At 40.7% G+C, this 21,301-nt stretch overlaps 3 protein-coding genes and 1 long non-coding RNA gene across 5 annotated transcripts in view; 2 read left to right on the plus strand and 2 right to left on the minus strand.

The window, feature by feature from the left end:
* Positions 1–21,301, plus strand: part of LOC310990425 — a 167,479-nt gene that overhangs the window by 16,582 nt on the left and 129,596 nt on the right. The gene's annotated exons all lie outside the window — the stretch shown is intronic.
* On the minus strand, positions 1,078–10,848 carry LOC310993530 (mitochondrial adenyl nucleotide antiporter SLC25A24-like; the record flags this gene model as incomplete). 2 transcript variants are annotated; one of them, XM_083981910.1, is made up of 11 exons in its annotated part: positions 10,647–10,848; positions 8,448–8,571; positions 8,244–8,331; positions 7,846–7,957; positions 7,546–7,704; positions 7,257–7,409; positions 5,529–5,642; positions 5,219–5,386; positions 4,977–5,124; positions 2,153–2,335; positions 1,078–1,755 (listed from the first exon to the last, which is right to left on the minus strand). In XM_083981910.1, exons 1-11 carry the CDS (start codon positions 10,839–10,841, stop codon positions 1,745–1,747), a joined length of 1,455 nt encoding a protein of 484 aa, XP_083838036.1. In that variant the 5' UTR covers positions 10,842–10,848. The 2 variants fall into 2 exon arrangements, with proteins under 2 accessions (XP_083838036.1, XP_083838035.1); XM_083981909.1 differs by lacking the exon at positions 1,078–1,755 and having other exon boundaries at positions 2,124–2,335.
* LOC310993546 (regulator of G-protein signaling 5) lies at positions 14,540–17,514 on the plus strand (the record flags this gene model as incomplete). The annotated part of the gene is made up of 5 exons (XM_083981930.1): positions 14,540–14,583; positions 14,700–14,756; positions 15,714–15,766; positions 16,762–16,925; positions 17,347–17,514. The coding sequence occupies 5 exons, from the start codon at positions 14,540–14,542 to the stop codon at positions 17,512–17,514; spliced, it is 486 nt and encodes a 161-aa protein (XP_083838056.1).
* Positions 18,945–20,398, minus strand: cUnh19orf53 (chromosome Un C19orf53 homolog). Its single transcript, XM_083974853.1, has 3 exons — positions 20,257–20,398; positions 19,495–19,550; positions 18,945–19,360 (listed from the first exon to the last, which is right to left on the minus strand). The coding sequence occupies exons 1-3, from the start codon at positions 20,345–20,347 to the stop codon at positions 19,214–19,216; spliced, it is 294 nt and encodes a 97-aa protein (XP_083830979.1). The 5' UTR covers positions 20,348–20,398; the 3' UTR covers positions 18,945–19,213.

Here is a 21,301-nt window from a genome sequence, read left to right on the forward strand (position 1 = left end):
CCACCGCCTGGCCTGGAGTAGGCTACACACAGGACACGGTTCAAGTCTGTCTCACCGGCTATGATCAGAGACTGTGTATAAAAAGGCTATGATCGAGGGGGAAAATGTCCACCAAAGGAGTTCATGTACAATAAGACTTGTTGCATTTTTTTTTTGTTAAGACAGACTTCATCACATTAACTCTAGGTTATGGTTTGACCAAATCAGCATGACTAACATTGACTTATTTGATGCATCGTTTGCTTTATAATTACTACATGAATAAAGAAAAACTTTCAACAAACACATTTTTAGGTGTGAAATATTCATGGTGCTCTGACTGATATGCAGAAGTCTCTCTGGTTTGTGACCTATCTGTCAAAACATTTTTACTTTCATTCTTCAGTTTGTTTGTTGTAGTGTGATAGGAAAAATTTTTTTTACTTAATTATTCCAGTCTGATGACTGATCACTGATTACTTGAAATCAGAATCTAGCCTATTTGACTGTTTATTATTATTTTTTGACAATTTTGGTGCAAGCCTGTACATGCCCAAGAGTCTATAAGCATACCTTGGAAATAGTCACGTGTGTGTGTAATCTATGTTCAGTGTAAATCGTTTCATTTGTTCGTCAGCTCTTTGACTGTGAGTGTAGCACTGGAGCACATATTGACTCACACTCAGCCTTGATAAATTGGACAGGTACTGTTATAACTTGATACTGTACATAATGAGGACTCAACTTGAATTCTTCTTTGATGACTCAGATTTAGACCTGGATTAACACGCATGCATCAGAATTAATTAACTGGATATGCACCAATAAGTGCCTCTATCTTCCCTAAAATAGTAATAACTCTACAATTCTATCCAGGAAACTTAGATCTAGATTGAAACACTAGCAAAAAACCTTTCTAATCATATTTGTTGGTAAAATGAGGTCAAACTGCAGATGAGATGTTACTAATAACAATAGTGGCTATCATTGTTATTGTATTAACCACTGATTATAAAACTTAGCAAAAGAGCAGATCCGAGTGACCACCCATCAATATTTTCATGAGGACAGAGACGCAGCATTAGTGCAGTGGTTTTATTCAGTTTTGACCTGTGTGACTTACAGTTGAAACTAAAAGCATGTATTTAACAGAAGTAGCGTCATGCGTGAATACATTTGCACTTTCCGTAATAAATATAGACACATCACAAAAATAACTCACTGACTTTAAATGGTATTGCTGATGGTTTCATGATACAGACTAATATGTCTTAACTATAATGTTAAAGCTGCACACTGTGCTCATACAGTTTATGAAAATACTATGTGGCACTGGACCCTTTAGTGTTTTTCAAACATCAGAAAACAAACACTTTGCAGTATAGAAAGACTTAAATAACACAAGCATTGTGCATACAAGGTTAAATTGAATCTTCTGTGCGTCTTGATATGGCTTTGGCAGTTATCTTCTTACAAAAGATAGGGACGTATATTGCTTTGCTCAGTAGTAACACTTCTAAGAACGAGAGGTATCTCTTCCTGTTTTCACCATTTTCCATTTCGGTCGTGTCCATGTGATCTTTCAAGAAATAATTTCAGCAACTACTTCCTGTGTTTTTGGTAAGTGTCGCTGTACTTAAGAATTTGTAGCATCTGTTTCAGACATGTCAATCAAAATCCTGACTCTGTAACTTCTGCAGCCACTCCAGGATCCACTTAGAGAACAGGAAATCGGATCAATCCTCCTATCAGTCCCTTCTCTTCTCTATAAATCACCTAGGAGAAAGAATAATGCTGTAGGAATGTAACATGGTTTCCAGGTTTGGTTGCACCTTTTTACCTGTTTGTTTTCAGGCAAGTTCATGCACGTGTCCATCCGTCCAAGCCAGTGCAGCAGCAGCAGCAGCAGCAGCAGGTTAATTGGTTAGCTTTAACGCAACTGCTGTCATGCGCTGCAGTGCGTTGTTGTATCACACTTGTAACTCCTCCACAGCAGCTGCCCGTTCAGGTGTAGTCATCCCAGTGTGAGACTGTCATAGTTTATTCTCCATTCTCAAGGCCCATTTCCTCATGCAACTGCAGAGCTGAACTTGCTTGGAGATATAAAAAAAAAAAGCCACTCCCCAAATCACCTATTGTTTTTATTACCCCTTCCCTTTCCCGGCCCTCCTACCCTCAATGTCCACTCCCAGGACTATCCTTGTGTATTCGTAGACGACATAGGACACGCTGACAGCAGGAATCACTTTCAGCAGGTTGGGGGAAATCCCTCTATAGAGTCCAGCCACGCCCTCCTGGCTCACGATGTTATGAAGCAAGGCCAACATGGAGGGTCTGGGGGCTCCTTTCTCTAAAGCTGAGCAGACACAACAGGCTTCAGTATAAAGTTCAGCTTTCTCACTAGACAAAGGCCCAACTCTGCCACACTGTGGTTATCCAGTGCTTAACCTAAAAGAGGTCATATTCCCTCGGGACAGTATCGGTTTCTCCTGATTTGTTCATGGACTATCCTCGTGATTTTGTCTTTTGTAGCTCATTCCTTTAAAAATGTGGTAAACAATCTGGTGTTTGTTATTACTACAAATTTCAAATGCCTATTATTCCCTGAGTGTGACACTGGAGACAAAACAATCTCTCAGTATTCAGCCACATCATGTGGTCTTCCTGAGGAGATACAGATGATGTGGGAGTAGAAAGCTGACCAACATTTATATAATAAGAATGGAGGTCACACATTGGTTTACATTCATTTAACTGTGAGAGGGGCCTGATGCTTGGTTAAGACACAACACTCACAATAAACATTTAGTTGCCTTTATCATTCATTTACATTAGAGTCGCATTATTAACTTTACGTTTAATCTTCATCCCTTTCACAGTGTCCATGTTGAGATCTTCAGCTTCCTCTCACAGAACAAATACATGCACAGTTAATTAAAGCAGAAGTAAGCGATATTTTTGTGTTAATATAAGTCTTAAATAGTTATATCTTCCGACAGCAATCACTTACATAGAGTGTTTGGACCGAGACACGGGTCTGTCAGTCCCTCTGCTCTGCTCTGAGCCGAGGAGAAAACTTTTCTCGTATCCTACAGTTTTTATCCAATGAGGAGAGAGAACGGCATGCAGGGCTGTGTGTGCAGCCAAGGGATGCGCGTGAAGCGGTGACGTAGGGACGAGGACTGTTATGGTGCGTTCAAGGCAACTCGTAACTCGTGTTTTTCCGACCTGTGAAGTCGTACCAGTTCGATCTGGTACGAGTTCACTGGTCGGAAGTTACGAGTGGCCGTTATAGTGACTTTCACAAGTAAAACAGGTCGGAAAAACACGAGTGGGTTGCCTGGAACGCTACAAAGTCGTAAGTCGTGACTTGAAGCTGTAATTTACGGTTTCAAAAGCCTGCCTGGAACGCAGCATTAGCCAAAACGACCGGATCGCTTACTTCTGCTTTAATGTTTCTAAATTGCTCACAGGTTTGAATGTGAGTGAGTGAGGTTGTTCATCTCTACATGTCAGCTGTACCCCACCCTCAGCCTATATCAGCTGGGATTGGCTCCAGCTCCCCAGCTCCACTACTTCCTGAACTTAATGCTGCTCCTTTGTTTCCTGTCTTACATTATTGGACAAACTGATTAATCCAGGTGTGTCTGACCTCACAACAATGGTCAGACACACCTGGATTAATCCGTTTGTCCAATAATGTAAGACAGGAAGTAAAGGAGCCTGTTAAAGCAGAAGTAAGTGGTCCGGTCGTTTTCGCTAATGCTACGTTCCAGGCAGGCTTTTGAAATCGTAAATTACAGCTTCAAGTCACAACTTACGACTTTGTAGCGTTCCAGGCAACCCACTCGTGTTTTTCCGACCTGTTTTACCGGTGAAAGTCACTATAACGGCCACTCGTAACTTCCGACCGGTGAACTCGTACCAGATCGAACTGGTACGACTTCACGGTCGGAAAAATACGAGTTTCCTTGAACGCACCATAACAGTCCTCGTCCCTACGTCGCCACATTCACGGCGTCCCTTGGCTGCACACACAGCCCTGCATGCCGTTCTCTCTCCTCATTGGATAAAAACTGTAGGATACGATGAATGTTTTCTCCTCGGCTCAGAGCAGAGCAGAGGGACTGAGAGACCTGTGTTTCAGACCAAACACTCTATGTAAGTGATTGCTGTCGGAAGATATAACTATTTAAGACTTATATTAACACAAATATATCACTTACTTCTGCTTTAAGTTCAGGAAGTAGTAGAGCTGTGCATAAAGCCTATTGGTTTTTCACTTTGGACTAGTTGGTTCTCATGCCAAACTGAAATGAAACCAATGGCTCAGAGTTATGAAACCAATGTTTTAGTATGCATTGGGAACTGAGGATAAAAATCACTGCACTGCAAAAACTCAAACATCTTACCAAGAATATTTGTCTTATTTCTAGTCAAAATGTCATTTCTAATCTAAAAAAATCTCATTATACTTAATATAAGACTCATCACATAAAAAGTAGCTTGTTTTTAGACACTTTCTACTTCTTTCAAGTATATTTTCATTTGAAATAAGTAGAAAAATCTGATAGTGGAGCAAGCACAAAAAACTTGCTTTCACTGGCAGATTTTTCTAAGTGAAAATTTGTTTGAAACAAGTGAAAATGATCTAAAAACAAGTTCATTTTTAGGTGATGAGTCTTATTTTAAGTGGAAAGAGATTAGTTTTGACTAGAAATTAGACATTTTGACCAGAAAAAGGACAAATATTCTTGGAAAGATTTTGAGTTTTTGCAGTGTGGCATGGTCCTTTATGCATAGTTTATTAGTTTTCTACTTGAAAGAGCTTCTTTGTAGTTGTAAAACAGGTAACAAATTAGAGGAAAACCCTGAATAAGTCAGCGAAGCCTCCAGCTCCGACTGTCGCCTGCGTGGGCTTAAGTTGCCTCTGCACTAAGACACTTTATATTGCATTTCTTTTCTTGTGTATTCATTCTACGTAGTACGACCCTTACCCAGTGCCTGCATCCGGGTGCGGATCAGTGCCAGTGGGTAACTCGCCAGCTGTCCACAGGTGCTGGAGACGGCCCCACAGCCGACCAGCACCATGACCCCTGGATCAGCTAGACCTCTGTTCCTGTTCAGCCACGTGAACTTCAGAGTCTGGAGAGTAAAAAGAGTGTGTAGAGTGATAGGATGATAAACACTTGATGGTGATAATTGCTATGCGAGCTGAGTGCTGTTGTGTCTCACTGACCTCGTACACAGCCAGGTCAATGCCAGCATACGGGACAATAGCCAGCAGGTTGGGTACATAGCCCTTGTAGAAGGCTGAGACACCTTCCCTCTGTAGGATCTGTTTGGCACAGTCCGCTATTCCTGAGAACTGGCCTGTTTTTCTCAGTGTGAGACGAGTCTTCAGCACCTGGAGGGAAAACAAACCGGAGAGACATGAGAGGAAGCAAAGAAATCAATCATTTCACTGCTCATAGTATAAAGGCAGGTTGTATATTTTTCTAATCCCGTTCCCGTATGACCATTTTTTTTGTCTATTACCCTGATATTACCTCCATTGGGTAGACTGCTGTCTGAGCAATACCTCCGGCCAGGCTGCCGGCAAGAAACCTCTCATGGATCCTCAGACTTCTTGTTTCCTTGTGTCCACGTATCACGTTCTTTATCTACACAGTGTTGGGGAGCAACAGAAAGTGTAATGGAAACATAATTAGAGAAATTGGCATGATCATGAATAAACTATTTATTATTCCATGGAAGTGATTGGAAAGGATTAATGAGTGTTGCTAAAACAGTTGAAGACATTTTGGGAAATAAATTAATTTGTTTTCTAGCTGAGAGTCAGAGACGTTTGGCACCATCCTCGTGTCTCAATCTATTGAGTGTTAAGACTACAACTTAGGTGTAGCATTAAGACTTGAGACAGGGTTACCGTAAGTTAAAACAGAGCTAAAGCTCCCTAATTAAAGGGATACGCCAACATTTTTTTCCGTGTCTTGCCTCACTCCCGAGTCCATGACCAGCAGATAGACACCATCCTTTTGACTGTGGTGCAGTAACAAGGGAGATACGGGCAGAGCTGGCTCACCGCTAATTAGCTTAGCTCAAACGCTGGAAGTGTATAGGTAGTGTTAGCCTGCCTCCTACCCGAGCCGAAATCAGCAGTCAGAAGCCGATTTCATTTTAGCTCTAAACTCTGTAAATATATCACTTTATCGACATTTCAAACATTTTGAGGCGAGAAAGTAGCCGTTTAGATCAGCAGTGTGTCGTTCATTTGTCTAAATACCAGCTGTTTACAATTTTGTTGGGTTGCTGAAGAGTTTCTCTGATGACTTTAGGTGGAGGCAGGCTAACACTACCTATACACTTAGATACTAGATACACGCCCGTATCTCCCTTATTACTGCACGCACAGTCGAAAGGATGGTGTCTATCAGCTGGTCATGGACTCGGGAGTGATGCAAGACACGAAAAAAAAAATGTTGGTGTATCCCTTTAACATGTCAATTTTTTCAATCCATACAAAAACCAGCTTTAAAAGATACATATTGTGGTTTTCCTACGGTTTTATTAAGTGTTTCCTGGTAAAAGGGATATTTCACCCAAAATTGATAATTCACCAATTTTCTCACCGTCATGTCAAGGAAGGGTTTGGAGAACTTTCAGAGTTATCAAAACACTTTTGGAGTTCCAGGGGGGGTCCGGCTGGCAACGGATTTTCATATAATGGTGGTGGATAGAGTTCACTTTTGAATCGTCCAAAACACACAGTATGAAACATTCAAATACCTCCATACTGCTCGTCCGTACTGACCCAAGTGTCCTGAAGTCGCGACATGAAAAAGTTGTTCGGAAAAAATTAATTTGACCCCCCCATCCCCGGAACTCCAAAAGCGTTTTGATGACTCCGAAAGTCCTCCAAACCCTTCCTTGGCTTGGCGTGAGTAGAAAATTGGTGATTTTTTTTCTATTTCTTTCATATGGTTATATTATTTAACTTGCATTGTTTTGGTATGATTTGATTCTGTATGATCTTGGCATTGTTTTTACTTTGATATTTACAAATGTATTTATTTTATTTATTGTTTTTTTGAAGTGTTGAAGTGAATCCTTTGTGCCCTGACATTCGCTGTTTAAATGCATCCAAGGAAAACTCAATAAAAAGAATTTTGAAAGAAAGAAAATTGGTGAATTTTCGATTTTGGGTGAAGTATCCCTTTAAGAGCAGTGACTATCTGGAGTCTTTCTGCTAAAAGCTAAGCTGCTGTCTACTCCACCTGTTCATAAGCGGTGAACTTGATGGCAGTCTCTGGGGCAATTTTAAGCACATTGATACCGTTGCCTCTCCACATGGACCACGGGCCTCCTTCTTTCAGCAGCGCCTGAAAACTGCTCAGCACGTTCCCTTTAAACTCAGACGAGCCGTGAACCTGCCGAGAAGGTTCAGACTTTGAGTGAGGCAGGCAGCAACGCCCGACTGAGGCAGAAACTCTGGACACATCCTCAGAAACATCTGTATGATCACTTGGTTCAGGCTGACCATATCATAATGAGTCCTTGACTGACCATCCTGAAGACTTTGAGACGGTCCAGCGGGGCGGTTCCGGTCCGAGACACAGCGCCAGCCATGGCTCCGGCCAGCAGCTGCCGCCACACGTACCCAGACTTCCTCTCCTCTTCTGTAAAGTCATCTGGGACAGTGAGCTGCTCACCTATGTCCAGCATCTACTGAAGCAACGGTTGGAATAAAGTTCATAAGATGAACATAAGAAGAAGACAGGACAGAGGAAGACAGACAAAGTTGAGCAGCACACAAAACTCTACACTCTTTTCTTGTTGAAGGTATGTGTACGTTAATAACCTCACCATTGAACGTTTCCAGTAGCGCGCCACATCCTCCATATTTGTGAGAGGATTAAAGAGGAAGTGGTCTCGCCACTCATTCCAGTCAATAGTCATGTTACCGTCCCTGTCAATACTGCAGAACAAACAGAAAACAGAAAAAGATGGTAAAAATGATGTTGGGTTGAGAATTCATAACAGTTTACTGGGAAGAGGCATTCAGCAGCACAACCATTGATCCAACTGAACACAGGAACTAAGTGTGCAAAAGTAAAGTTATCTTCAAGACATAAAAGTTTAATTTCTTGTATTTTGTAGATGTTTACCAGCCTGATATAGGCTCCACATCTTTGGCATTCAGAAAGTTAAATGTATCTGGATCCTGTATCAGGACCCAAAGCCCAGGGATGTGGCCATCTTACCTTGACAGAATCCTGGTGGCATCCTTATGGCTGATGTTCACACCGATGGAGCGTAGGCAGTGCTGGATCTCTGCTGCATCTATCTGTCCTGCAGATACCCACCAATCAAACAATGAGAAATGACAATATGTAGATTTTTTTTTACCTCAATATAAAGACGGTGAAGTAATAATACAATTAATTTCAAGTGTGACTTTGACTGACCATCATTGTTGCGGTCCAGCTTGCTAAACATGAGTTTGAGCTGCTTTTCATGGGTGCGGAGATACTGTGTGAACTCTTCAAAGTCCAGGACTCCATCCTGGTTGGTGTCTCCGGTCTCCACAATCTGAAAACACAGACGGCCAAGTCAATGAAAAATGAATGTGTGTCTGTTCAGTGGATATCTAGTCTTTGTATGCAAAGAGGAAAGAGAAATGTGCAATAATGAGTGTGTAGCTGTATGTAAAGAGGTAACAACTAACAATGACAAAAAGAAACAAGAAACAAAGTTAAGAAATGTATCTGTTGTGAGAGCTGCTTGCTTTTCTTTCTGACTGGCACATACTGTATATACTTCATCCAATTAACACTAGGAACGTCCGACATCATATCATGCAACTGGATTACTGTAACCACAGTCTATGATTACTTATGTACAACACAGTACATTTGCAGAGTCTATCAGTACAAATGTGACCCCGAGAGCTGCCAAACACCACAAGATCAAGATAACACTGAAGGTTCCAGTCTACAAACAAACCTCTACTTTGCCATCTGTTGGTTAAATAATGCTACAGCAAGTTGTGTATTTAGGAAATGACCTACATAAAAAAAGTGTAAAATATTGTACAGTCTGGTTTAATCTAATCTATTTGTCTAGAAAACTACACAAATGTTACAAAAATACAAAGTCTCCTTAATTACTCAAGGTCAAACTGTTTTCATGCTGTAATTAAAGGACCTTGTGAGATATAAAATCATTACATACAAATTCATTTATAATATTTAAAAAATATGAAAAATATTATTTTAAATGTGTTTTAAACATACAATTTTTGTTTTTAACAAATGTTGTGGAAACCAAAACAAAACAAAACAGATCTCAATTATCATCTAAAGACAGCTTTAAGCAATAATCCAAACCCACTGCTTCCCTCCTGTGAGCTGCAGGAAATAAAACTACACATAAGAGAGTGGCATGAATAAATAACAAATGGAAATTGTTTTCCACAAATAAGGAGCAGTAGAAATGTTTGACATTTTGGACAAAGATCTATAATGTGAAGAGATCATGTGTCGGGCTGAGAGAAAGGTTACCACTCTCATCTTACAAAGTCCTGCTCCTTGCCCTAAAATAGACGGCATGCTGTGTTTAACATTATCCACACACACACACACACACACACACAGGGGAGAGGCAGACCGAAGTGAAGTCTTCATGGCGGCAAACACACACACACACACACACACACACACACACACACACACACACACACACACACACACACACACACACACACACACACACACACACACACCAAAACAAACAGACTGAGAGGAGAGAGACTGACTGAGTGTGAAATTACTATAAAGTTAAAGGGATAGTTCAACATTTTGGAAAATTGGCCCATTGCCATAATCCCTATAGTTTTAGCAGTAGGTTTATTACCTTTTATTGTCAGTGCAAGCTGTTTTCAGAGCGGCGGAGCAGAGCCGCGAGCTGCTCAGAGCTACACTACAGAGGCTAACAGGATGTCTTGGTTTCCCTCATCAAATACACAATCCAACAACCACAAAACACTCTTGTGGACAAGTTGTGACCTGCACATTCACCACGCTATGAGATCATAATGGAACGTTACGAGACAGAGTTGTTTTCGAGGCAAATTCATGTGTAGTATTTGATTAGTTTGATGAGGGAAACCAAGAAATCCCATGAGCCTCTGTAATGTAGCTCTGAGCAGCTCACGGCTCTGCTCCGCCGTTCTAAAAATAGTTGCACCGACAATTAAAGGTAACGAACCTACTGCTATGACTATAGGGATTATGGCAATGGGCCAATTTGCCAAAATGTTGAACTATCCCTTTAAACTGCTTATGTTCTTGGCTGCTGCTGATGCACAAACAACAAGAAGGCAGATCAGAGCTGTTACATAAGGAAAACCTGAAAAGATCTTGCAGACCTTTATGTTTGGTGTGAGAGGAGATGAGACGAGTGATCATTAGGTCTTCTACTTTAACAAATCCCCACACACAACCGCCCACTATCACACAGACACACACAAGTTTGAACAAAGGTTGTCTAACAAGAAATTATATACCACTCCCACCCTCTTGGCTGGTCAGATCTGTCATCATCTCTTTGTGTGTGTTGCTTAACACAGTTTTACTATACAGCTGCATGGTGCTCTACTGTCCTACCCGCTCCAGGGATCTTCTAGAGAGCCCTCTGCCTGCCAGCCCTGTCCGCAGCTCAGAGATGTCGATGCGTCCATCTTTGTTGAGGTCCAGCTGGTCAAACAGTTTGGCCCACCTCTTCTGTCTCGCTTGTTCTCGAACAGATGATTCGCTGTCCTGGCAGTGCGCCCGAGGGATCCACGTCCATCGGTCTCCCATACCTGTTTCCTCTCTGAGTCAGTACATAGAGGATACAGAAGCGTTAGTTCAAACACTGTATTGTGTATTTATCTTATTTACACATGATGGTCAAGAGTTCAAACATTCACTTTGAACTTTCTGGGGGAAAAGAGCACTGATTTAGCCAGGGCCGTTGCTAGGAATTCTGGGCCCCCGGAAAGAATACTAAAGTGGGCCCCTGCCCCCTATCTTTTCCACTTTTTTTCTTAGACTACGTACGTATTATCACGTTTTATTAACTTTGTTTTGATGCTAATTTACTATGAGTATTAGTCAGGGTCTTATGCAGAATAATTCAGTCATACAAAGATTAGACTACTGGGGTTTTTTGTGGGCCCTACTGGGCACTGGGCCCCTAGAATTATCTTCACCTTTCTCCCCTACACAACGGCCCTGGATTTAGCACTGCATTTCTATACCACCATCTGTTTGGATGGGCAGTTTGTTTATCAAAAGCAGAACCAGAGATATTGTATTTTCTCTTTCTCACACTCTTCTTTCTTAAAGGTGTACAGAAATGGCCGTTTGTCCTGTTTGTCGCGCCGAGTTGTCACGAGCTGCAACACGAGTTTACCCGAGTAAGGAAAACGAATTTGATTGGTCGTTATCGAGCGGGCGGGATATTCAAAGCTTGGGGCGAGCCCGAGCTCCGTGTGTGTGTGTGTGTGTCTCAGACGTTTGATTGACGGATGACGGATCCAATATCAGTGGCTGGTGAATCGTGCGCAGGCTGACGTATAATCCGTGTGCCTGCATTATCCAATGCGGGAAAAAAATACCACACTTTCATCCCGGATCCCACAGCCCCAGACATTTTGCATCTTTAAATAACCTTTAACCCCAGCTAACTTCATGCAACTCCGTCTGGTGCCACAACACGTTTTCATAACTTGATCACAGAGGCTATAGTTCCTTAAACAGACCTGAAAAATAGACCTCAACGTGTAAAATCAGTTTAGTTAACAAGATAAAAGGTGATAGAAGCATCCTACTGTTTCACAGAGTGATGTAGGTTTCTCTGTTTCTTCTGACACTCCTTTAATCACTTTTTGTTTGAATTAACAAACATTTACAATAGGCATTGTTAAACAGACAAAACAATGGAAACTGAACAAAAGAACACAACACCAAAAACCATAAAGTGATCAGCCAACCCTACACAAACAACAGTTCATTATCATGAGATTCAGCACATGTTCAGCTTCTCTGATTAAGATGCCATCCAGCAACATTTTGTGTTTGTTTGTTATGTTTGTCTCTAATATTAAAAAGACAAATAAATCTGATTGACAAGAGCTGTGACACTGTTTACGCAGAGAAGGTGGTAAACTTTTCAAGTAAAGGCAGGACTGTTCCAAGACCCTGGTTAACCCTAGATATCAGGTAGCCTATTACATGGAGTTTCTGATATTTTGTCCCACAAGTTAACACAGGGGATGGAGGTGAGGTTATCTAACATAATAATCCAACCACAGTTGAGTTGTAGCTATCAACCAGATGACTTAACTCTGCAGGATATGGTCTGGTTTGTATTATAAGATAAGATACAGCTGTGTCCCTGTCGACCTGTCGACCTCCTTCATGACACATAAACAGGGGCTGTCGTTGTTGTTGAGACGTTTTTTTCAGAGTGGCCCCGTCTGACTTGCAGGCCTGTACATGCACGACACGGTCTGTGCAGCGGAGCAAAAACATGTGTTTGGCGAAATAACAGGTTATTATGATTATACAGGTTGACCGGCGCGCGCTCAGGAGCGACTGCTTCAACACAAACTGCTGTATGTGTATGCACCGCCGAGTTTAACTCTGTCCTCTCGTCGCTAGGACGCTGTCTCAGTCTATTAATAAAAACTATGAGACCATTTTGTGACTCACTCTGCGGGTGTTTATCTCCAGCCCATGGTAAGACGCAGTGGATCACTGTGATCGAGCCGGTCAGCTTTCATCCGAGTGTCCGACCTCAGACCAGCCGCTCCGGTCCGTCCAGTCCGCGGCGCGACTGACTGAGAAGAAAACGTTTCCGGAAGTTGAGACTGGAAACGACTTTTTAGAACCAGCTCATGTGCATGTTACTGGCATACATTTACACTAATTATACCCGGAAGTACAATCGAATCGAAATGAAATTTCATATAATATAGTCGGCTACTTCAAAGCTACAGTGTAAACCACCAAGGAGCACTTCCGGATTAGCCTACAAAGTAAAAGACACTGTGGGAGGTTCACCATCCAGACTTCAACAGAATTTGTATTGAAAGATTTAAACATTACAATAACAATAACAATCATAATAAAGATCAAACTATTTTGTACAATATCAATTCTTCCCACACCTTTGAGCTCATGAAGGCAGATTGTATGGCAAAATTCATACACCAGGCAATTCAAAGTGCTTTACAGAGGAAGTTAAACTTAAAGGGATAGTAGCATTTTTTTTAAAGTGGGGTTGTATGATCTACAAATAGCCCCTAAGTACTTTAATTGCAGTAGAAGACTCTCTGCACTCCTCCCGTTAGCAACGCCAGCCCATAGCCCTTATTTGGACCTAACCAACTCACGTATCCCTCCGCCCAGGGTTAGCGCCCGCCGATCAACAGTTGGTTAGGTCCAAATAAAAACTGTGTTTTTCCTGCACTTTGAGGGGCTGGAAAAAAATTGTATTATAGTGAACAATGGAACTGTGTATTTTTTTTTCAGATAAAACCTCTTTTAGGCCACGAAAATAGGCCGTTTCTTTGGGTCCATTCACAACAATGTATGTTGTAAATCTCTGGGCAGGGCTATGGGCTGGCGTTGCTAACGGGAGGAGTGCAGAGAGTCTTCTACTGCAATTAAAGTTCTTAGGGGCTATTTGTAGATCATACAACCCCACTTTAAAAAAAATGCTACTATCCCTTTAAGAACAGAAAAACATATTGTCCATTTAAAAGGAAAAGGAAGAAATAAGACAGTAAAAGACAGTGATTAAGACCATACTTATTCTTTCTGCCTCAAAGTGGTTTGATTTCATCAGTAAGGTTTACACTTGACAGATCATACCCCACTCAGTCCCTTTCAGCTGTGACTAGATGAGGTTTCAGATAAACCATGAAAACAAGTAGAGAAAAGTGGAAGTGAAATAAACACTGTTGTTGCTGTGGTACAGGATTTAAGGACCTTGTTCACTTTATTTGGTCCTATCTTGTCCATCAATGTGAGACACACTCTCCAGCCTGCAGACGATGAGTGATGCTATACCAACCCACCTGCTGCTCCCTCATCACTTTGCCCTGCTGTGATAAACACTCCCAACACCGCCGCTGCTTCTGTTTACGTCACAACCCCCGGCTCTCTTAATGATCCCTGACCACACACAAAGTCCAGGGTCTCTTTGCTTTCATTTTCCTGTTCCTAACGCTGGCTTGTTTTGTATCATTCTGTTGACTGACCTGTGTGTACATACGCCACCTGTGTCATTCAGCTGCTTTCATGTCTATTCATCGCCGCTGCACCTGTTGGTTTGAGAGAAGACTGACATATCAGATAGCAGCACCTAGGTAGACTATAAAAGGTCAGCTCAGTGCAGTCTGGCTGTTCCACTGATGGAAGAAAACACAGAATAAATTAAAGGCAGCCATCAAACATCGCTTAGTCTGTTCATTTCCCCCTTTGCTGGTTTTGTGAGACCTCAGAGCAGCATGTGTAAGGGACTCTCCGCCCTGCCCACCTCATGTCTGGTGAAGTAAGTATTGAACACAGTCATGTTTTGTGTGTAAATAAGCTATAGCTAAGGGGTTTGTGTCATGAAGTGTTTTGTGCAGGGCCTGATGTTATTCGTTGTGTCTCTGTGTGTTTCAGGGCAAAAGGGATGCGGGTGAAGTTAAGCCATCTGGCTGACGCGCACCACAAACACAAGTAAGCATACCTGAAACCTGTATGTCATAGTAAGTGGTAAAATCCCTGTCAACGTTTACCACTTAAGGGTAATTACTAAAAAGAATTTGAAAGAGGCGATAAAAATACTGAGATGGTGTGCATTTGATCCAGATTTCATGCCTAAAAATTTGGATGCAAGATTCCAGGCCTGGAAAACTCATGGACTAACATATTGTACATTTTTGTGTAAGGGGTCAGTGAACCGTTTTCAAAACCTAAAGAGACAATTTGGTCTAAATAATGATGACTTCTTTAGATCCTTACAGGTTCGTCACCATGTTGAACAAATAAGGAAAGAGATTAAACAAGAGCAATGGGATAACATTCTACTAAAAGTATATTTATGGATGCATATGTTTCAGGCCCAGGCCAAAAAAACATCTCAAGACTCTATAGGGGTTTACAACAAATTAATGGTAGTTCATTGCATGTAAAACAGAAATGGGAGAGTTCGGAGAAAAAAAAGTTTTGTTCGAAAACCTAATTAGATTTTTCATCACTCCAGCTCAAAAAAGACATTATTCCAGTTCATCTATATGTTGGAGACAATGTGGATGCCTTGAGGCAAATCATTTTCACATATTTTGGGCTTGTTCAATATTGTTGCCTTTCTGGCAGGAGGTCTACAACATTTTGCAAAAAGTATTCCAGGCAGACATTACTTTTATATTTAGGAGTTTTACCATCAGAAAATGTCTCCTCTAATGACAAATACTTATTTCAGATTCTAAGTGCCGCTTCTAGAAAAGCTATAACAAGGAAGTTGATAAAACTAGAAAAACCTACAGTGGATGAGTGGTGGTTTGACATCATTTATAACATTTTTAAGATGGAAAGAATTACTTTTGCTACAAGGCTTAAACAGGGTCTGTTTTTGAAACAATGGGAAAGATGGATTATGTCACTCCGGTTGACTGTTTCTGTCTCTATTCTCAGGGTCCAGGATGTAAAAACTCTCCAGGACCTGGAAACTCTACTAAGCAGCAAGAGTAAGACAGTTTTCCTGTTATTAGTTTTTATTTATCTGATGTCAGTTCTTAACATAAAAGAAGCTCACACACCAAGCCTCTCCACATGTCACAGTAGGGAAAACACAGCTGTAAATAATAATAAAACGACCGATGGCTGGATGCCATTTAGCTGCTTCGGTGTCAAGGTCCTTAGTCTTGTACACGGTGTCTGTCACAGCTCCCTGCATGGGCTGCCTGAATGGAGCACAGACATTGCTGATGTTATGACTGACACCTGTGCCTTTCTGTTGTTCCCGCTATGACAACTCACACTGCCTGCTGTCAATTACTTAAACTTATTGAAATTTGAGAACAGTATGAGGAAAGTGTTTCAAAGAAAGATCATTTACATTTATACATAAAAAATGTAATTATAAATAGAGTGACTGAATGTTTACTTACTTGAATTTTTTTAAATTTACAATATTTACTCCTACCTGACCAAAAAGCCCTGGGCAATCAAATATTGTTAATATTAATGATACAATGTGATCCTTTAAAAGAAGAGATAATACACCCATCTTCTTACAATTAAAATTCTTATAATTAAAAATTGTAAAAATTACAATTAAAAAACGTTTGCTCAATTCAATATAATCCTGCATGATTTGCTGGTGTTAAGTAGCTTATTATTGATGGGTAACACTCAGTTGTTTGACTTAATGAGTCTTCTCTACCTCTGTTTCTATTATACAACATTGAACATTCTCCATTATGACTATGAAATGTCATGTGTCTGCACATTGGCTGCTCAAAAGTGACATAGTCTCACCTAACTGTTGATGATACTCACCCATTACATGTGGAATGTATATTCAGGTTTTCAGAGGCATGCATATTCACATCTTACAACTACATTTAAACATAGGTACATCTATAATAAAGTCTTAATAATGTAACCATGACCTTTTATGGTTTCTCTTCCACGTTTTCATTCTTCTCACATTCTCGTTTGCCCTCTCTGGCTCCTCCAGGTGGTCTGCAGGCATTTCGTGAGTTTCTGCGTTCAGAGTTCAGTGAGGAGAACCTTGAGTTCTGGCTGGCCTGTGAGGACTACAGGGTTTCACCTTCAAACCTGCAGAAACTCAAGGCCAGCAGCATCTACGGCCAGTTTATCAACCCTGATGCTCAGCAGGAGGTTGGTGGAGAGTGTGAGATAAGATGACCACAGAGAAATGATAGTGAGGGAATCATTTATGTCATTCCTGACCAATGAAACAGATAACACTGTCTGAATAACAGGTTATGAAATGATCCTGCCTTTAATTTAATTTAATTTAATTTAATTATTTTTGTCCCATTTTATTCTTATTTATTTATTTAATTTACTCCATTAGTCACTATCCATTTGCTTTTTTATTTTATTTTTTTGTCTGTTCGAGGGGATATGGGTGAAAATGTTTGTACTTTTAATGTTGAGTTTGAAATGCATTTGAAATTTCAATAAAAAATATTGTTAAAAAAAAAAATGATAGTGAGGGACAATTTAACACATGAAAGGATGAAGAGTAGATTTAAACTCCAGAGCTTCTTTTGATAACTTGCTTTCCCCCTCTTAGGTAAACCTGGACGCTGAGACCCGTGAGTCTCTGTTCAGCGCCATGGACTCTCCATCTGCTGACACGTTCAAGGACGCGCAGCAGAGGATCTACAGTCTGATGGCCAAAGACTCCTTCCCTCGCTTCCTGCGCTCCCATCAGCGCATGGAGGCCATCAGGGTTTTCTGAGCACACTCTGTGTCTCTCTCTCTCTGCTTTAGATAGAAGAAAAGCTGCTATGGCTGCACAACTAGCTTGTCCTGTGATTGTTTTCAGATGGTAGTGCTGCCTTTGTGTGGGATGCATGCTGTTATATGACCTCAGTTATGAAGCTTTAAAGTAAACGCAGCTACATTGTGACTCTGGATAACAATAAGATCTAAGTGACATTCACTAAGGATTTAAATAAATACCTCTGGGAACACAGTCTGTAATGTGGTATATTCCCCCCCCCCCCCACTTGCCAAGCTCACTGGCACATACCGTGTATGTTGTTATTAAAACAACACTGACAAAACTTTTAACTGAGCTCTGACTTAGCCAACATCTGCTACTCCAAATCGCCTGCCTTCAAAATGTTTGCATTCAGCTAATCAAAAGAGTATGGGAATGCCAATTAGAAAACAATAACTTCTAATGTCTCACGTTAAATATTTATTTTTTATTTGTCCCTTAAATTTCAACAAAAAACATCATTTAAAGCAGAAGTAAGTGATATATTTGTGTTAATATAAGTCTTAAATAGTTATATCTTCCGACAGCAATCACTTACATAGAGTGTTTGGTCTGAAACACGGGTCTGTCAGTCCCTCTGCTCTGCTCTGAGCCGAAGAGAAAACATTTATCGTATCCTACAGTTTTTATCCAATGAGGAGAGAGAACGGCATGCAGGGCTGTGTGTGCAGCCAAGGGACGCCGTGAATGTGGCGACGTAGGGACGAGGACTGTTATGGTGCATTCAAGGAAACTCGTAACTCCTATTTTTCCGTCCTGTGAAGTTGTACCAGTTTGATCTGGTACGAGTTCACGGGTCGGAAGTTACGAGTGGCCGTTATAGTGACTTTCACCGGTAAAACAGGTCGGAAAAACACAAGTGGGTTGCCTGGAACGCTACAAAGTCGTAAGTTGTGACATGAAGCTGTAATTTACGATTTCAAAAGCCGGCCTGGAACGCAGCATTAGCGAAAACGACCGGATCGCTTACTTCTGCTTTAAGTCTGGGAAAATGGTTTTAATGCCAGTTTGCACATGATATGAATGGATTCATTAATCTACTACACTATTTAGTCCCACCCTACTCACAACGGATTATTGAATTATCAGTTATTTTCAGAAATGATCAATGATGGTTGGAATTTACACTTATAAAGTGTGGTGAATATATTTCAGAGGATTCTTGGTTGTGGCAACATTTTAATTGCTCAAATTCTTTTGCTTTACACTTTTTCCTGCTACCGAGGTGCAATCATCACCACAGCTTACTCTGTGTACATTGGAGACGCCCCAACAGCTGGACTGAAATAAACTCAATGAAGTGACACAAAACCTTGAGCAAGCAGAGAATTCCCATAAAAATATTATGTCAAGATAAACCTTTTACATTCCCTCTGTTTTTATCCTTAGAGTAAATGTAACATCCTGTGGTGCAACCAAGTGGATGTTTAAGCAATGTCCATGATCCCATGATACATTGTCTCTTGTTTTCAATGTATCTTTGAGGACCTTCAACAAGCATCTCCACAAGTATGTCTCATTATTTCTATTTGCCTAAAACACTGGACTTTGGAAACAGGAGGGTCAAGTCACATTTCATATTATTTGCAGCTCACTGATGCTTCAGCTCAGTCCTTTGTAATTCAACACCATCAGATCCAGGTCTGTTCTGGTCCTACTTGGAGCTGCCTCCTGGACGGGCTGCTGCAGGTTTGTCTTTACTTTCGGCCCCTTTAACCACACTCAGCGACTTGTGGAGGTTGGAGCTGGCCCTCTGGGTCACCTCCTGCTCAATCCTGTTCCTGATGGCAACTTCCAGACCCTGCAGGGAAAAGCAGCATTAACATTAAAGTTAAATGAGCCGTCATACTCACTGATGTATTTGTTGTTAAATTCAGACTTAAAGAGCTGGGCAGAAACAAAAATAACTGTAATTTTTCTTAAACTTGGCCATACCTTCTTTAGTTTCTGTTGCTGAACCACTTGAGCCTTCTTTGGCGCGATGATCCTGCCTTTAAAAAGAAAAGAAAATTCTCAGCTTGTTTTTCTGACTACTTACAGTCGCGATTCAGCTGGATAAATATGACCAAGATTGAAAACGTATATGATCAAAATGTGACTTACACAACTGGATAGAAAGTCAATTTTAAGACAGGCAAACAACTGAACAGGTGAATGACTTTCCCGATGTGTGATGTGGGCCTTTACCCAACAACGATCACATCATCTGGTGGACGTAGCACCACATTTATGGTATGTTCTGACCGGTTCTGACACAAATTGTCCTCATCATTTTTTGGGGGGGATATTTCACCTTGCCATATTGTATCCTTAGTCTTTCTCAATGTGGCAATATATGGGCCTCGCATCGCTCCATGGCAGGTCATTTTGTTGTCTATCACCGACATGACATTTCACAGTTAACATGGGCGAAATCATTTCAGCATTCTTCATTCAAAGTCACTAAGATATTACAGCAAAAACAAGGTCAAATAAAATCAAACGTCCACATATATGCAGAGCTAACTGGTTTGTCTCGTGTACTACTTGGTAACCAGATGTTGGAAGTGGTAAGAAACCCTGAGACTCGGCTACAACGTGCTCAGCTGTTTCCATGCAGGTCACATGTCGACGCTGTCGGACTGAAACGTCTCTCTCTCTCTCTGTCTCGTCTCTCCAGCAACTAAGAAAACAACAGGTAACTTTTCAGAGCCTTACCTCCTTTCTTCGGTCCTTTCTGTTTGTGTTGTTGTGGTTTCTTGGAGGCTCCAGGCCGCTGAGCTTTAAACTTCTTCGTACCCTGCGCCATTTTTCTGCTAACCGGAAGTACACAAAGCACTGCTGCTTCTTCTGCTGTCACTTAACAGGTAGTTCTCACACGCGTCCGGTTTCTTTACCGCCACCTACTGTTCATTTGTGACATTACAACAATAGTAATGATAAAACAACGATAATTATAATACTACTGATAATAATAATAATAATAATAATAATAATAATAATAATAATAATAATAATAATAATAATAATAATAATAATAATTTCAAAATGGTCAAAATGTCAGAAATTCAGTTATCTAAACAAAAATCTGATAAAACATAAATTGCATCTTGATAGCATGGAAATGTTGCTGATTTGTTTTTAATGATAAGTGTTTTGCTTCATAAGAGAAAATCTGATGTTTTAAAATACCATTCTTACATTGACTGCAGTTGTTCCCATGAGAGCAGAATTCAAAATGTTCTAGAAAATTCAGTTTTTGAGATAAAATTCTGATATTTGCCAAACTTCATCAACCACGACTCCAAAATATTGTCTTTTTTTCAGGAAGATTGAAAATGTATTTAGCAAGAATTTGATATGTTTATAGTACTGTTTTCAGTCAAACGTTTTCATGCACTGTAGGCTCAATTTTTTGCTTAATCAAAAATCCGAGAAACAAGTTTTGTTGAGGACAGTCTGGAGATGCTCTCTAGCAAGTTTGGTGACAATTGAGCAAAAATTGTGGGAGGAGACAGGTTTAATACGTTTTACAGTTTTTGAAAAAAACAGAGTGATGGACTTCATAATTTGTATTGAGTCTAAATGAACAATAGTTTCAGCAGTATTGGGGCTACAGATTGGTGAAAGTTTCAAAACTGTAGGATGTACAGTTGCTTTGGTAAGTTTTTAAATTTAAACGGGCACATGTCCTTGGAGTTAAGTAAATGTGGCATGGGGTTGGACGTTTCTGTAAAGTTTGGTGAGTTTTCGCCCTTGGGAA

This window comes from Trachurus trachurus (genome assembly GCF_905171665.1).
Source record: "Trachurus trachurus genome assembly, chromosome: 1".
NCBI classification, from domain to species: domain Eukaryota; kingdom Metazoa; phylum Chordata; class Actinopteri; order Carangiformes; family Carangidae; genus Trachurus; species Trachurus trachurus.

Coding starts and splice junctions, on each gene's coding strand:
- cUnh19orf53 (XM_083974853.1), bottom strand. CDS start 20,347: ATGGCGCAGGGTACGAAGAAGTTTAAAGCTCAGCGGCCTGGAGCCTCC. Junction 19,551..20,256: donor GAAAGGACCGAAGAAAGGAG/GTAAGGCTCTGA, acceptor TTCTTTTTAAAG/GCAGGATCATCGCGCCAAAG. Junction 19,361..19,494: donor AGCAACAGAAACTAAAGAAG/GTATGGCCAAGT, acceptor TTTTCCCTGCAG/GGTCTGGAAGTTGCCATCAG.